At 52.1% G+C, this 15,658-nt stretch overlaps 1 protein-coding gene across 2 annotated transcripts in view; it reads right to left on the bottom strand.

Annotated features, from left to right (window-relative positions):
• Positions 1–15,658, bottom strand: part of GASK1A (golgi associated kinase 1A) — a 43,247-nt gene that overhangs the window by 10,483 nt on the left and 17,106 nt on the right. For both annotated transcript variants that reach the window (XM_036219498.1, XM_016163333.2), the window contains exon 2: positions 2,018–3,247. In XM_036219498.1, the coding sequence (XP_036075391.1) occupies positions 2,018–3,247 (1,230 nt within the window). The remainder of the gene's footprint in view (positions 1–2,017; positions 3,248–15,658) is intronic.

Genomic DNA, 15,658 nt, shown 5'->3' with positions numbered 1-15,658 from the left:
CGGCAAGAACTCAAGAGCTGGTGTTTTAGGCCGCTGAGTTTCGGAGAGGTTTGTTCCACAGCATCGTCTCCGCGATCACTGACTGATACAGAGGGCTGTGTGGGATTCGCGAAGCGCAGGGTATGATTCGTGGGGGCGTAAGGAGGGTGTATGTGTGCAGGGCTTGTGTATTTTGTGTCCAGGTAAATGGTATGTTGTCCTACACGAACACAGGAAAACGAGGGTTTATACTGGATAAAATAAAACAAAGGAGCGGGCATGCCGCAGAGTGGGCCGTATGTGGCGTTTGTACCCAGCTCTCAGCCGGAAGGTGCCGCGGGTTCCCGCGCTGGGAAACCCAAAGCCCCGCCTCTGTCGGCCTTGCCAGTGGTTTCTAGGAAGACAGTGTCAGCCAGACAGGGGCGTTTGACTTGACCGGCGTTCAGCAGACCAGGCATGAGGCCAGCCGAGTCACACGTGCCCACACACCCAACCTGTGTGTGCTTTGGCTGCTGAGACTCATGTCCCCACAGCGGGACTCGGCGCCCGAGGAAGAGGCCCACACGGCAACCCCCGGGGGACGGACAGGGGCTCTGTGTGGAGCAGAAAGCTGCCGTATGCGTACCCGCTGCACTGGGGCTTTGCGAGGAGCTGCCTCCAACCCCAAGGAGCCCGAGCATCCCTGCACAGGCCCCCTCTTCCTGCCCTCGGTCGCGGCCAGGTTACTACTGATTTTGTGATTGAGAGGGTGAGCTCTGGAGTCGGACTGTCAAGGCTGCGTTTCTGCTTGACCAGCCGCGACGTTGGGGAAGTAACTTCACCTCTCCGGGCTTCAATTTCTCGACTTTAAAATAGGGATAAAGGAAACATCTCACTCGTAAGCATGCCACGAGAACTGGGTGAGTTCGTTCCTATCAGGTGTTGGAGACAGTCGCCGCTCATTACTGAGTGTGTGGCACCACCACGCACTGTGTATCACGTGAACGAGCTCGTGTGCAGAAACCACACAAGGCCAGTGTGATCATCAGGCCTAGCTCCCCCGGGACAGACCTTGAGACAAGGATCCAGGCAAAAGCGGTCTATCCGGAGCTAATCCAAAAACACAAGCGGGGGAAGCGATGTAGGGAGGGCCACCATGATTCCTGCAGGTACCTGGGCCTCGATCCTGGTAGGGAACTCCGAGAGACACATGGAGGACTCACCACAGAGCGACCCCAGCCAGTGCGCTGGGCTTTCCACACCCACAAGGAGGTGCTGCTCCCGGAGGAAGCAGGCTTGCCCAGGACTCTCCCAGATTCAGCACCGAAAACCCTCTGGGCTGGGAAGCCCCTCTGTCCCAAGCTGGATGGTGGGTCACACACTGAGCCAGCACCCAACCTGTCACACACTGGGCAGAGCAGGCTCCAGGGCACAGGCCCAAGTGCTGGCAGTTTGGGGATACCGCGCGCTAAAATGGTCAGGCTCAAGGGGACGAGGTGGGGACACCAGTCCCGTTTCCGAGGTGAGAAAAGTGAAGCTCAGGGGTGAAGTAATCTGCTCGGTGTCGTACAGCGGGAAGTGGCCTGGGCCGGGGCATTCAAACCCAAGTCTGTCTGATGCCAAGGCCCAGGCCAACCACCGGGCTGCACGCTCCTCCGTCCACGGAGCTGCCACGGGGGTACAGACTAGAGGCTCTAGAAGCACTGTGGGAGACCAGCCGGTCCAGTGACGAGAGGCCAGCACCCGCAGGCAGACCAGGACCGCCGGGACGTTTCGGGGCCGGTCACTAGATGGGTGTCAGACAATAAGGAGAGAGGGCCTGTGGCCAAAAGGGGAACGTGGCAGCCTCTGAGGAGGGCAGCAGCTACTCGCACGCTGTTCCAACACACCACAGGATGAATTAATACCGAGGCGGAAAAATAACTCAAACAGGTGCTTGGTGGTCAAAAGACAAGGCCTCGAGGGGGGAGGAGGGAGAGTCGCCATCCATCCTCCGTCGCAATTCCAGCGCCTCGAGTCACCCCAAATCCCCTGCCTCGCCCCGCCCCGCCCCACGTACCTGCAGCAGGAAGTCGAAGAGTGCCAGGCGTGCCCACTCGGTGCGGCGGATCCCGGGGCAGCGGGCCTGGCCTGGCCGGCCGCAGCCTCGTGCCAGCAGGGCCTGGTACTGCAGCCAGCCCAAGGCCAGAGAGTTCTGATCGTCGTCTGGGTCCCCCCGGTGCTGCACGTCGGGCGCCCACCAGATGACGGGCCTCACGCCGCCGTCGGTGTAGCGGTAGGGCAGCAGCGGGCTGTGGAAGTGCCGGGCGGCCGCGGGCAGGCTCCGGCGCAGCCCCAGCACTCGGTCCACATGGAAGGACAGGACCTCGGACAGGTCCCCAGCCCTCTTGATCAGGCCACAGAGCCCCTGGGAGCAGAGCTGGCTGAGTCCACGAGACCCATCCTGAAGGGCATCCTCAGTGGAGAAGCCGACCTGCAGCACCTGCCCGTGGCCAGGGACCCTGGCTTTGCCCACCACCTTGCCGTGGGCCAATAGCCAGAGGGTCTGCACGTCGTGCTCTGTGAGCCATGGGGGCACCTGCCCGCCAGTCCTCAAGCCGGTCAACAGCCCAGCAGTCTCAGAGGCACACCAGATGGATCCTTGCAGCTCCCCGATGGAGCCAGGCCACCGGCGAGCCCCTGTGGCCGGGGTGGGATCTTCTGCTCGTCTTCCGCCAGTCAAGTCTCCGTTCCCAGCTCCTGGCAGATCCCTGCCTTCCGCTGGATGGGGCCGGAGGGTCGGTCCAGCAGTAGCTCTCTGGTGCTCTGTGAGGGGGCCAACCAAGGTGCCCGTCTCTCTCTGAGCCTCCTGGATGGGCCCAGCACCCCAGGGGTGGCCTCGATCTTTGGCCCTCAGACCCCTGACCTCATCCTCCCTCGAGAGCACAAGGCTCTGGGTACCGAGTCTCAAATCTCCCAGCGATGCCGAAGTAACATCCCTCCTGACCCTCCCTAAACGGCTGCTGTCCACTCGCCCTCTGTGGCCTTGCTGCTCAGCACGCAGCAGGCTGGGGTTCCTGGGCAGGGCTCGGCCTCTCCAGAACTGCAGGTTTCTGGCCTGTTGCCTCCGGCGGGAGCTCAGAGCCTGTGGGCCACGGGGGGCAGGGATGCCGGTTACCCCCCAGGGCTCCATGGCGGCTGGGTGCTGTGCGGGGAAGCGAGTGACAGCCACCACAGACAGAGTCATCAAAAGGCAGAAGGCCACCAACGACCGCCTCTTGCCAGGCAGCTTCCTCCAGAGCCAAGACGCCTAGGGGATGGGGTAGAAAACAAGAGAGTTTCAGACGTGGGAAAACATCGGCTCCAACTCACAAAACAACGGGGGTGGGGAACAAGGGCCCATCCCGGACGCCGGCAGAGGCAAAAGAGCAGAGCCCAGGCGAAGTGACACCGAGTCGCCTTCAAGAGAGGGACAGGCGCCACAGCCAGCGCTCCTGCTTCGGGGCTCAGCCGGCTCGCCTCCTGGGGCCGGCCGCCGAGCACGTCAGAGTCTCTTCCACATCTGTACCCACCCTAGGTGCAGGCTCTCCCTTTAGTCAGGCTTCTAGCTGTTTCCCACAAACATACCCTCCTCTTTTCCAGGGCACACAGCTCCCCAGCCACGATGACCTTACCCTGCCTCCCTTGCAGCTAGGGTGGGCCACGTGACTCAGTCCCTGCCCGTGGCAGGTGGCAGCCACTTCTGCCTACCCTCCTTGCTCAAAAGGAAGCTGGCTGCCCGGCCTTTCTCTCTTGGCTCAAGGAGGTAGCGGCACCAGCCCGCCAAGGACCTGGGGCAGTGACTTTTCAACACGCGGCCCCTGAACCAACAGCAATCACCTGGGAACTTGTCAGGAAGGCAAATTCTCAGCCCCTTCCACCCCCGCAACTACTCCATCAGAAACTAGGGTAGAGCCACCTGTGTTTCAACAAGCTCTCCAGGTGATGCTGATGCTCGGAGCCCTGGAGCCACAAGGAGGGAGGAGCTTAGGAGCCTCTAGGACCACACGGAAGCACAGCTGCCAGGAGCTGTTTGAGCCACTGCGTTTTGGGGTCAAAACTTATTCATTTTGAAACTTATTCGACTTATACCATATGGTAGTTTTTCTATTTTTAATATTTTGAGAACTCTCCGTGCTGTTTCCCATTTTTCGGTCTGCTGCACATGGTAATTGTTTTCAGCATCGAGGAGGTAGCTATTCCGCAGCGGGCTTTGGTCGACATAACAATATGTCCTGAGGCTTTTTGCGTATCCGTCTTCTTCAGTATAGGGTTAGTTAAGTGCTGCCTAACAGTTCACAGTGAGAATGTGCCATAATTTCTTTACCCATTCCTCTACAGGAAGGGTATGTAGATCATTTCCAATTTTTATTACGGCAAGCAATGCTGCATTGAACATCCAGGACATGCATCCATCTCTGGATGAAATTGTGAGGATTTCTACAGAGGAGACCCCAAAAGAGGAAATTGTTGGGGCCCACCCCTTCTTACTGATGTTAACTTTTCATTATCCATCAGTTAGTATCGCCTTTAATCTTTACAAGACCTTTGGGAAATGGGAATCATATAATCCTTATTTCACAGATGAGAAACCAAAAGGCTTAGCGTATTAAGATTTGCTCAGGCTCATCCAGCTGGCAAGAATGCTAATACATCTATTAAAACTAAAGGGAGAAACGGCCATGGACAAAGAGTCAGTTTGGGTGTTTTTTCCCCCCTTCTAAAAAGAAAAATGTGTTTTCAAGTTGGATTCATAATCTGTGTTCTCAAACTTTTGGATACCACGAGGGAAAACTAAATCATCTTTTTAAGACGTCTCAAGAAGACAGAATGTTTTTTCTGATCCCTCTCTCAGCCTGACTTGGCTTCCATCAACCTGGGGAAAGTTGGCAATTATGCAGACGTGCAGAGAGAAAGGTTCGAAATGACCATGAGCAGACGTCCCCGCTGGGCCACCCAAGTAAAGCTTTGGGGAAAGAAAAGCAGCTTTGATCAGACTGAAAAAATAAAAATAGAAAAATAAAAAAACATCCTCTGAGGAGAAATAGTTGAATAATGAAGAATACGTGAGGGAAAGGAGTGAGGGGAATGACGCATAGCATACTAGAAAGTTCGCCGGTGGAACCCGGCTGACCCCGCGGGCGCGCGCTCGCCCGCTGGACCCGCCCCCGCCTCCCCGGTCCTCCCCATCCGAAATAGCCACACGGTCTCTTCTGCCCTGCGATGACAGTGACGCGAGGGAAAGAGGGACAGCGCGCCCCTCGCCGCCTGGTTCTACGGCGGCTCAATTTCTCCTTCTTCCCCACATCTCCACCTCCCGCCCTTTCACCAAGACGCCCCCTTACTTCCTCAGAAAAGATGCCCACTGGCCCAGCAGCCGCGTCTCCCCGCAGCCGCAAAGGAAGGAAAAAGAGCAGGAAAAAAAAAAAAAAAAAAAGCGAACGGCATGGGCTTTGCAGAAGACACGGCTGAGTTCTAGACCAGCTTTTTGCCCTTCTGAGCTGCGTTACCATGAGCCAGTTACACAACCTCTCCGCCCCATTTCCTCGGTTACAAAACAGGGGAGAATAGGAGAATTCCTCCCTCCCCGGACTGGGAAAATACATGCAGCGAAACAGTAAAGGGCCCGTTACCCGGCTTGGTACCTTTAAATGAGTGGTGAGGTCAGGGTTTTTCCGCCTCCACTTTCTGAACCCACCTCCACCTTTCCGGGATGTGAAAAACACCCGACTCCCTTCCAGAGTTTTGGCATGTTGTAATGTCAGAGCAAAAAAAAAAAAAAAAAAAAAAGTGAGGATATTTGGGAACATAACTCAAGGCAGGGGCAAAAAGAGAAACTCTTCCATCATAAAACCACAAGTGTAAGCCAGGAGGTGGCCGCCTTGGCCGTGGGAAAGGTCTCGTCCCGCACGGGCGCCATCCAAAGACATCCAGGATGGAAGGAGAAGGAGTCGCCTGGCTGAAGGCGCGGGGAAGGCGAGGAGAGAACGGGTGGGAGCCAGGAGGGTCATACGTGGAGGGGCTGAAAGGAAAAGACTGAGGTTCTGGCGAGAGTGGGGTTTGGGTCCCCTCGTGAGCGTGGGGAAGGGAGCCAGGAGAGCAGTACGGAGCCGAGCCCACGGAAAAGCTGAGGGGCTGGGCTGGGCTGGGGACAGGAGCCACCACCCCATTCCCAGTCAATGCCTCCACACAGGGTGGAAGGCAGCCCCTAAGCATGAAGTCATCGTTTAAGAAGGACGGTGTCATTGGTGGTATTATTTGTCCACAATTCTTCCTTCCTCCCCACCTTGCCATGGCTTCGCTGAAGCACACGTCCTTGACCTTGGCAATACAACTGGCTGTTGCCGGTAGAACGTGAGTAGATGTAACGTGTGCCCCGTCCAATGGAGGCTTTAAATGTGCTGCGTGGTTTGACTCGCCTCCTGGCAAACCTGTCCTCCACCATGAGAGGAGCACACGCCAGAGGAGGCACCTGGAGCACACCTGAACCCAACCCCCAGCCTGGAGCCAACCCCACCGCACCGCTGGGTCCAGCCTACCCACGGTCTGTAAGCAAGACAAAGGTGTAGGTTGCTGTGAGCCACTGAGGCCGTGGGGTTGTTTGTCACGCAGCATGATCACGGCGAAACCCACCTAACGCAGATCTTTGGTGATTTCTGTCGGGCTCAATGTGCGCCCCTGGTCAGATGACAATACGGAAGTTTAATTGTTCGGCGATGGATGGTAACTAGATTCACAGTGGTGAACACTAAGCAGTGTACAAAAATATCAAATTCTAATGTCGCACACCCGAAAGAAAAAAAAAAAAAGCAGTTTAGTAACGAAATGTAGCCTCTTCCCCTTAACTAATAAGGGCGTAGTTGCTGTCCCTACAGATGGGGCTCAGGCCGCCATGACAATGAGGGTGCTACGTGGCCACAGATATCTTCCGTAAACCAGCTTCTGCCATAAGGTGGCCAGACGGCCTTCTGTCAAATGGGAACCAGAGAAGTCTTTTGAGAAGGACTTTAAAAAAAAAAAAAATTCCAACGAACGCTGGCCGCCTTTGCACAGAGACCGTCGGAGGAACAAGGACACTTGCAGGAAGAACTCGGCCGGAGTTTGTGCTGTGACAGCCAGCCAGAGACTTTTTCTCCTTTCTCAGAGGTCACGGGGAAAGGAATGCTCTTCCACGTTGGGAAAATCCAGTCAGGGTTCTGACTCACTTTTGGGCACTAGCTCTCCCTTCCCTGGACCGCCTCCCAGAATGCCGCGCTCTGAGCCCTGACACCTGCCATCGCGATTAACGCTGTCGTCCCCACTGGCTGCTGTAGAGGAACCAGTAGCAGGGACAGAGGCAAAGCCATCTTTTCCTCACCCCCAGACGTCAAAGAACGATGGCAAAAACCTGGCCCTGCACTGAACAGCCATGGGCGATGGGATTAAATGCTGGGCAGGGGAGGTGAAGAGAAAACAGAGACCACATGTTCCTTTCCCCGTCAAAAGAGACACAATCGCAAAGCACCTGCAAAGTGCTTCTTGGTGGGGGTTTCTCGAGTGGGAGAAGGAGCAGAGGGAAGCCACGCGATGACGATGACAACGATGACGATGATGTGTGTGTGTGTGTGTACACGCGAGTCATCACTAAAGGGGTGACAGGCCCCTCTGAGCTGTCGTCCCCCTCCCCCACACCTCCGCCCTCTTCTAAACAGCTCCCACTGGCTGGTCACTGATTTGTCACTACTCAGACTCTGAGTGAGACTGACAGAGATTTTGGAACGATTTTGGTGTTTCTGTTCCATTTTTTTAAAAAATCAGTTAAATGCTTTTCATAACAAAACCATGGCCAGGATGAGAGGGAATACATGAGCATCTTGTCAGAGGGCTGGATTAAAAGCACATGCCAGTCCTATGAGTAACCGTTGCAGGCTAAACCTGCTTCCCTTGGCTGAACCCAGAGTCAGGCCCCAGGCAGTGGGAGCTGGGCTGGCACAGGCCTCTGAGGACAAAGACACAGCCCATCAGAACCTCCAGGCACACAGCGTCCCTCTCCCAGTCGGATCTGCTGGGTCCTGGGAGGCTGGAGCTGTCTGTTCCCCTGTGGGCAGAACCCCAGGCTGCCTGTCTCCTAAGCCACCACCCGGCCAGGCCTGCTCACTCAGCATCATCAGAGGGCTATGATTTTCCTTCCACATCAGCAACTTCAAGACAAGAAAAAATGTGTGCCCCTGTAATTTCTGGCCTGGCCAATTCCCAGGAAAAAAGAAAAAAGAAACAAAAACAAAGAAATGATAACAAACATTTATTCACTACTTGCCTGGGACTGTTTACACCACTTCCATTAACTTATTTAATCTGCAACCCAATCTTACGAAGCACAGAGAGTCAGGGTGACCCAAGGGCCCAGAGCTAGCAAAGACAGCACCGGAACATGAACCCAGGTAGTCTGGCTCCCGAGCCAGGGACCTAATCACTGTGCCACCCCGGGTAAAGGCTGCCACCCACAGCCCCTGCTCCAGCCCTGGTTCCAAAAGCCTGCACTGGGTCTCAGAGGCGGGCCCTGCTCTGAAAGGAGGTTCACCTCTTTGGGACTGGTCAGGTCATCTGTAAAATGAGGCCTGAGTGAGGTTAGAGTAGGCAGCAGCCTGTTTGCAGTGGGGCCAACTGAGAGGAAATAAAAATGTTTTCAGGCTACATTCATTTTTCTTCCAAAAATGAATATAACTCTATTGTGTCTCATGTCTTATTTTACTAAGTAGATTATCAATGAGAAAATGCCTTCATTTGTCCCACTCGAATCTTGAGAGGCAATATCGGAAGCAGGGTTTTAATAATCTGTGATCCTCAGATTAGGTCTCGGGCTTGATCTCGAAACCAGGCAGGTCCTGTGCCCCCTGCTCCTTCCGGAACCAGAAGAAGCTCAAGTTCCTTTCAGCTCCAAGACCGTAGCTGGGAAACTGCTCATATCTGACCTGAGAGGTGAAAACGGCAGATCCTATTACCAACAGCCACTTAGCAAGTACTTACCATGGAGCAGGCACTCTCCAAACTCCACAAGGTGTGTACGAAGGTGGCAATTCTACAATCATAGAAATTAAGGTTGAGGGACATGCCTTGCCCAAGGTCACACAGCGGGGTCAGTGGCAGGCGGGATGTGAATGTTTCCCAGAGCCCAGGTACTCCTCACTCACCCTTCCTTAATCTGCCCAAGCAAACGCCGTCCTTGGCACATTTGAAGAAAAGCATTTTGAACAGGTAAAGGCACTAAGGATATCTGGCCTTGGAGATTTATGGCAGAGAGAAGGAGCTGAAGGTACCACCTGACGTTCTCCTGAGGCTAGGATTTGCGTTTCCTTCACCTGCTAAGCAAACGAGGCCCTGGCTCCCTCCCCGGTTCTACTGCTTTGCTTCCACAGCGTAACTTCGGGGATGCGCCGACCTTGAGCTATGACGGCACCCTCCTTGTGGAACAATTGGTGATAGCCAGTGCTTGGGACAGAAATGAAGACCGAACGAAGACATCTTAGAAAGTGATCGTTCTCAGTCCGGGGGAAGAAAAGAAACAAGCAGAAGAGCCCCAGAAGATACAAGCTACAAAAATGACAAAGGTAAAAACGTTACGCTTAGAGGTGGCAGAAACCTACCATCCGAACGAATTCTCCGCGCCCTCCCGCGAATACGGAAAGCGATTCCAGAAATGGTTTCGGCAAAGGCGCAGCAAAAATAAAAATGATTTTTTAAGAACAGTAATAGAAACCGAAGTTTTAACTCTCTCAACCCACTTTGCATTTCGCTGAGAACATTAAACGCTCAAAGGTGTTTTCAGCTTCGGGGATCAGGGTATGGAGCTCCTTCCAGCGGGAGGCCTGGGGTTGAAGAGGACTAGGCAGGAACCAGACAGCCACGTCCGAGGGCACAGATGGAACCGCCTGGAGGAACGGAGGTCCGTCCTACAAGGAATTCCGTGATGGTGACTATTCCAGCATTATGGACATCTCCTGTGCCAGGTGCTGGCCTGACGACAGCTCGTGTGCTCCCTGCCACCTCCCTGTAAGGAAGGCATTCACATAGGGCATCGAGGAAAATGAGGCCCGCTGAGAAATCTGAGTTTCTTACAGCCTCATAGCTAAGAGGTAGACTCACTCACTCACTCACTCACTCACTCACACATTTGCATTTTAAGGGGCTCAGCGCCCTGGCTTGTTCTGAGGTCATGGAGTTTGTTGCCGAAGCCATTCAAAGCCAAAGCATCCAGAGCGATAGATATTTGGGGTTCTTTCCACCACCTATGGGCACATCCTGACAGCCTCACTATCACTATAGGTGGTGTGCCTCTCGCCTGCTCCCCAATGACTCACGAGCGTGTAGCACTGAGGAGCACACAACCTGGGGGTATAGGGAAATTGATGTCAAGTGGAGCAAACCTTGGACCCCTGAGAGACTGACGCCCGTGGAAAATTTTAAGTGGCCCTGAATTCAATGTACGCAGCTTCTTGGCGGGGTCTGAAGGACCATGCCATCCACTGCACTTAGCAGCCGTCAGCTTAACGATGCACCCTCATGTCATCTCTCCCCACTTCCCTGCCTCTCTCCATGTGTCCCCCGAGACTGCACTCTCTAAAAAAATACTAGCACGTAAGCCTTCTGCCACAGACTCAGCTCTCAGGAAGCCAGGCAAAGAGAAAGCAAGACACGTCACCATGAGATTTCAGAACACTGGGCAGAATAGCCTACGAGTTTCCAGAGAAAAAAAGGCAAAAAGCTGAAACAGCTTTTATACAACGTAACCCACAATCAGAGTGGCTTTGGACTTCTTCACTGCCACACTGGAGGTTAGAGCGCAACTGAGCGAATCCTTCCAAATCTGACAGAAAATGATTTCTGGTTTAGGATTCCACACGCAGCCGAACGTCTGACCCAGTGTGAAGGGGAAAATAAAGGCAGTTTCAAGCCTTTCGTGTAATGCTCAAAATGGATCACTCCTCACGCGTCAGTTCTAGCAAGTGTTGGATGGATTGCTCCGTCAGAACCAAGGTGTAAACGGAGAAGAGCGTGTGGGATGTTGGTGACAGGAGACCCTAAGGAACAAGCTGCCAGTCCAGCAGGCAGCAGGTCGAACGGGTCCACCGGGCGGGTTCCTAAGAAGGTGAAATTGACATGTGCTTGATTTGGTGATAAATAATAAGAAAAACTAAGGAAACAAAAAAGGCGATTATTAACTACAGAGAAACAAAAAGTCACACAGGCCAGGGAAAATGGTCACGAGGTAGCACACCGCTCCGCCATTGTGGTAGGCCAAAATGACACAGACGCCCAGGGTCCGTGTCCCAATCCCAGAACCCACGACTAAATTACCGTACATGGGAGAAGGGATTTTTAAAGGGGCGATTAAATTGAGGGTCTTGAGATGGAGCGATTATCCTGGATTATTCAGACGGGTCTAGCGTAATCTCAAGTATACTTAGAAGAGGAAGGTGGAGACAGATTTGACTAGAGAAGAAAAAGGCCATGTAATGACTGAAGCAGGGAGAGCAGAGTCAGTAAGAGCAAAGACACTATGCCTCTGGCTTTCAAGATGGAGGAGAGGCCACAAGCCCAGGAACACAGGCGGCCTCTAAAAAAAAATAGAAAAGGCAAAGCAATGGATTCTCCCCCGGATCCGCCGGGAGGAACCTTGATGCTCTGTAACTGCACAGGGATATATTCGTGTTGTTTTGAGCCATCCAGTTTGGGGCCATTTGTTACAGCAGCAATATGAAACTAATGCATCTGTGAATAGCTTTTATGTCGTCATAATTATGTAAACACTGATCTAACCAAAATTATCAGCTTCTCATGCTGGGAGGGTGGACGGATGAGAATGGCGTGTGTGCAGTAGAGATGGGGAAAGACTCGAATCCTCATCTTCCTTAGACGAAAGTTAGTAAGTAATGATCAAAACTGAAAACAGGGGGTTTGAGAAGTATTGCTCTAGTTTTCCACTCTCACTCTTTATAGAGGAGGGGGAAGAAACCCAGGGAAGCTGTGGTGGGGTTATCCAGTGAATTATCTTCTCTCAAAAAAAGAGCGGCTGGGGGTAGGCTCTTGTGTGGGGATCTCTCTTTAGCCAGTTTATGTTTTGTATCTTAATTAATAAAACATCTGACAGGTTGACCCAGACACCTGGGGGAACTGTAGGCAAAGAGTATGTGTGACATCCAAAGTCTCAGCTGCTAAGTAGAGAGAAATTAGCCTTTACTCTGAGCAGCAGACTCTCCTTGGCCAACTGAAAAGCTCTCACCTGAAATCATCTAACTTTTTTCCCCACAGCCTGACCCAGACATCTCTCCTCAGTGAAGGCATGCTAAGTACCGAAAGGCCACCTTGGAAACTCCAAGAAAAGAGGCCCCTGTCACTCATTCCTGCACCCCCAAGTGCCTGAAGCCTGACAAAACCTCTTCCGGCCATGAGGCAGGCAGAGAAACAACTGATTCAGAATCCGAAGCAACTGCCACCAAATGTCACCAAAGCAACTTCCTAGTAGATCCTCAACAGAGGTATGAACGAATGAATGAATGAATGAATGAAGTGCATAGAGTGAAAAGAGTAGCCGACACATTGGTGGGGTTCAGTTAACGCTAGGGAGGAAATCACCTTCTTCAAACCAACAGTCTCAAAACCTTTTGATGACATATCCTTATCGGTAAAAATGCTGAGCACATCCCTCCAATATTTACAAACGGTTTTCCTCAATATTTACAAATCATGAATAGGTAGTGCTGCATGATGAATATGTTCATTACAAAACATGACCAGGAAGTAAAAACTCATAAAAGGATTGGGTAAAGTAAATGTAAACAGAAGCTTCCGTGTATTCACACCGTAACCCAGAGGATCCATCGTCTGGTGTGGCCCCTGAGGTAGCGAGACCTCCGACCTGGAAGCAGTCTGCCTTCTTCACACACCAGGTGTCTCTGGCAGCGAGTGATGTGAGTTTGACTGTGTTCATCTATTACTTTATTTGAAATGCATACTTACCCACGGTGTACTAAAGATAATTTGATGGGGTTATGAAACAAAGTATTTTCTTGTATAGATAGATCAGTAGAGTCACTAAGATTGAGGTCGATCGTCTAGAGACTCTTCTCAGAAATATGTGACTCAAATGGAGTCCAGGTGCATTTGAAGAAGAAAATTGGGGTCTGATGAACACCCGTGGTTCCCCAATGTTCAGAGATGAAAATCAGAGAAGAGGGTTAGGAAACAAGAAATGTGGGAACCTCCAGCATGACTTTAAGAATAAAAGAAATGAAGAATGAGTGTCTGCTGTGAGCCAATGTTTACCCAACTCGGCACTGCCTAATAAAACTATAATGCTAACCTTATGTGAAATTTTAAATTTCCTAGCAGCCGCATTTGAAAAAGGGTGGGAAACCAGGTGAAACTGATTTTAATATTTTTATTTAGCCAAATGTATCCAAAATGTTATCATTTCAACATGTGAGCAATATAAAAATTGTCAATAAAGTATCTTACATTGTTTGGCATAAGCCTTTGAAATCAAGTGTGGATTTCGCACATAGGGCACATCTCAGGTCAGACTAAGCTGCCTTTCAGTATGTGGCTGGAGGATACTGCATTGCACAGTACAGCTCTAACTGGGGCATAGGTCCCTGGAACCCCAGGAATCCACAGAGCGTTTGAGAAATGCTATCGCTAAGGATAAACACACCAGATCACTTGAACCAATGCAACTATATAACACAAAACAAAGCCAAGCATGAAAACTGCAGCACAGTGGAACTCCAACGTACAGGAAAGTTAGATTCTAACAGAGCAAATTAAGCGTAGATCAAAATTACCCATGAAAATCTCTTAAGGAAGAAACTGATACACCACCCATTTTTCCTCCCACCTTGGAATAGATGCTGAGTCTTTTGTCTCAACAAAATAAAACCGTAGAGCTGGAAAATTCCTGGAGCACACTCAGCCTCGGAGACCATCGTCTTGAGAAACACACCAGACCATCTCACGAGGGGTTCCAGGAGAGGAGGTGTGAACACAGACCTTCCCCAGCTCCCTTCGGAAGGAGAGTAGTGACGATCAACACCAGGTGACTAATCAACAGAGTTTCTATGTTGTGTAGTTCCTAGTAATAAGAAGAATCAGGAAAGGAAAGGAGGCCGTGTGTGACTGCACAAAAGGAGGTCTGGGAGCGACTTCGTGTGCAGAGGAAGTGAGGAGACACAGCTTCAGGTAGGAGAGAGGGTGCTTGAGGAGAGATCCAGCAGGCCACGTCCCTGGAGGCTCCGGTAGAGAGAAGCCAGCCAAGGATCCAACTGGCAGGAAGCCTCCCCATCCCTCGGAAATTCTTTGTCCAGAACAAACTTGACTGCCTTGTCCTTGGCCACACAACAGAAAAGGCATCGTTGCCCAAGAGCCCCCCAATGCCAGGGTCTAACGACCTGTCCACACCTTCACCCTCACCTTCCTCCCCTCTCATTTCTCACTGAGGCTCCTGGCAAAACTAGGCGTTCCTGTAAATTAGCAGCTGTAGTCAGTCCCCTTCCTTGAATCTCAGTTCTCTTTTGAAAAGGATAAAGTCAGCCAGCGTTTGCCCCGTCTCAACTTTGTGTCCATGAATAAATAAGCAAGCACGGCCTCCCCGTCCACGTCCTGGGTAAGGGCTGTGTGAGCATATTGAGCACAGACCAGTACTTTATAACCCCTGGCTCCGATTCCTCTGTTCTGGCTGCCTGCCCTGGTCGGGCTGCGCCAAACCCATTCCAGGCTGGAAGTGACCACATGCTGTTTGCGTTAAGTTACATCCAGCATTAGAAGGAATGGGCCCTTATCCCGGACTGTGCATCACCAAGGTCCACCCAGAAAAGGCGCTGGAAGGGTCACATTCCTCTCCTCTAGGCCACGAGTGGAGGAGCTTTGACCAGCACGTGACTGAGGGTGGGCTTTTGGACTAGTCCCCAATGCCAGCGCCCTGGTTACCCAGAGTTCCGCCAAGGTGAAGATCTGGTGCTGGGCGTCCCCAACACTGGGGCATCTGGAATGGTGTATCTGCCAGACAGGGAAGGGCAGAGGTGGAAAGGGGAAGGAGAGCCAAGGAAAGAGCCCTCTTGGCAGGAGGACATGGGCTGAGTGTCCTCTCCTCCTTGTGACAGTCATTTCCTAGGTACCTCACCAGTGCACGGTGGTGCCACGGGGGTCCAAAAGAACAAGATCTTCCCTGTCTGCAAAAACACATACATCTTAGTTCAGGAAATGGGTCCAGGGCAAGACTTTAAAAGGCAAGACTAGCAAGTAGGAGAAATTAGTCTTCGGTGACCTCCATGCCCCAGCCCGTCCTCAAATACAACTAAAACTAAATCGCCCATAGCTCAGCCACCTGATGGATGATTACACAGTTCGTCTCCTGGGCAGAGCACTCAAAAACAATGACTGTAAGGAGAATGGCATTTACAAGTACTAAAGTGCTCTTCCTGTCTGAGTTCCTGAGAATCTGAGCTTCATCCTAACCTGGGTATGTTATAGGGAATGTTACAAAGAGTTAGACCAAGGTAATGTCCAACTTCTGACCAGATTTACATGGAAATACATGGACTTGGAGCAGGGCTGCTGTCTTGAGAGATTTCCCAGATTCCTTCGTCTCTCTCTTTGGCATCAAGGGTCAAGCCTGGGAAATCTGGTTGATTTGGCCCAGGGACCACCT

This window comes from Rousettus aegyptiacus, unplaced genomic scaffold (genome assembly GCF_014176215.1).
Source record: "Rousettus aegyptiacus isolate mRouAeg1 unplaced genomic scaffold, mRouAeg1.p scaffold_m13_p_4, whole genome shotgun sequence".
Taxonomy (NCBI): domain Eukaryota; kingdom Metazoa; phylum Chordata; class Mammalia; order Chiroptera; family Pteropodidae; genus Rousettus; species Rousettus aegyptiacus.
The sequence above is the reverse complement of the archived record's forward strand: the minus strand, read 5'-3'. Positions and strand labels throughout refer to the sequence as shown.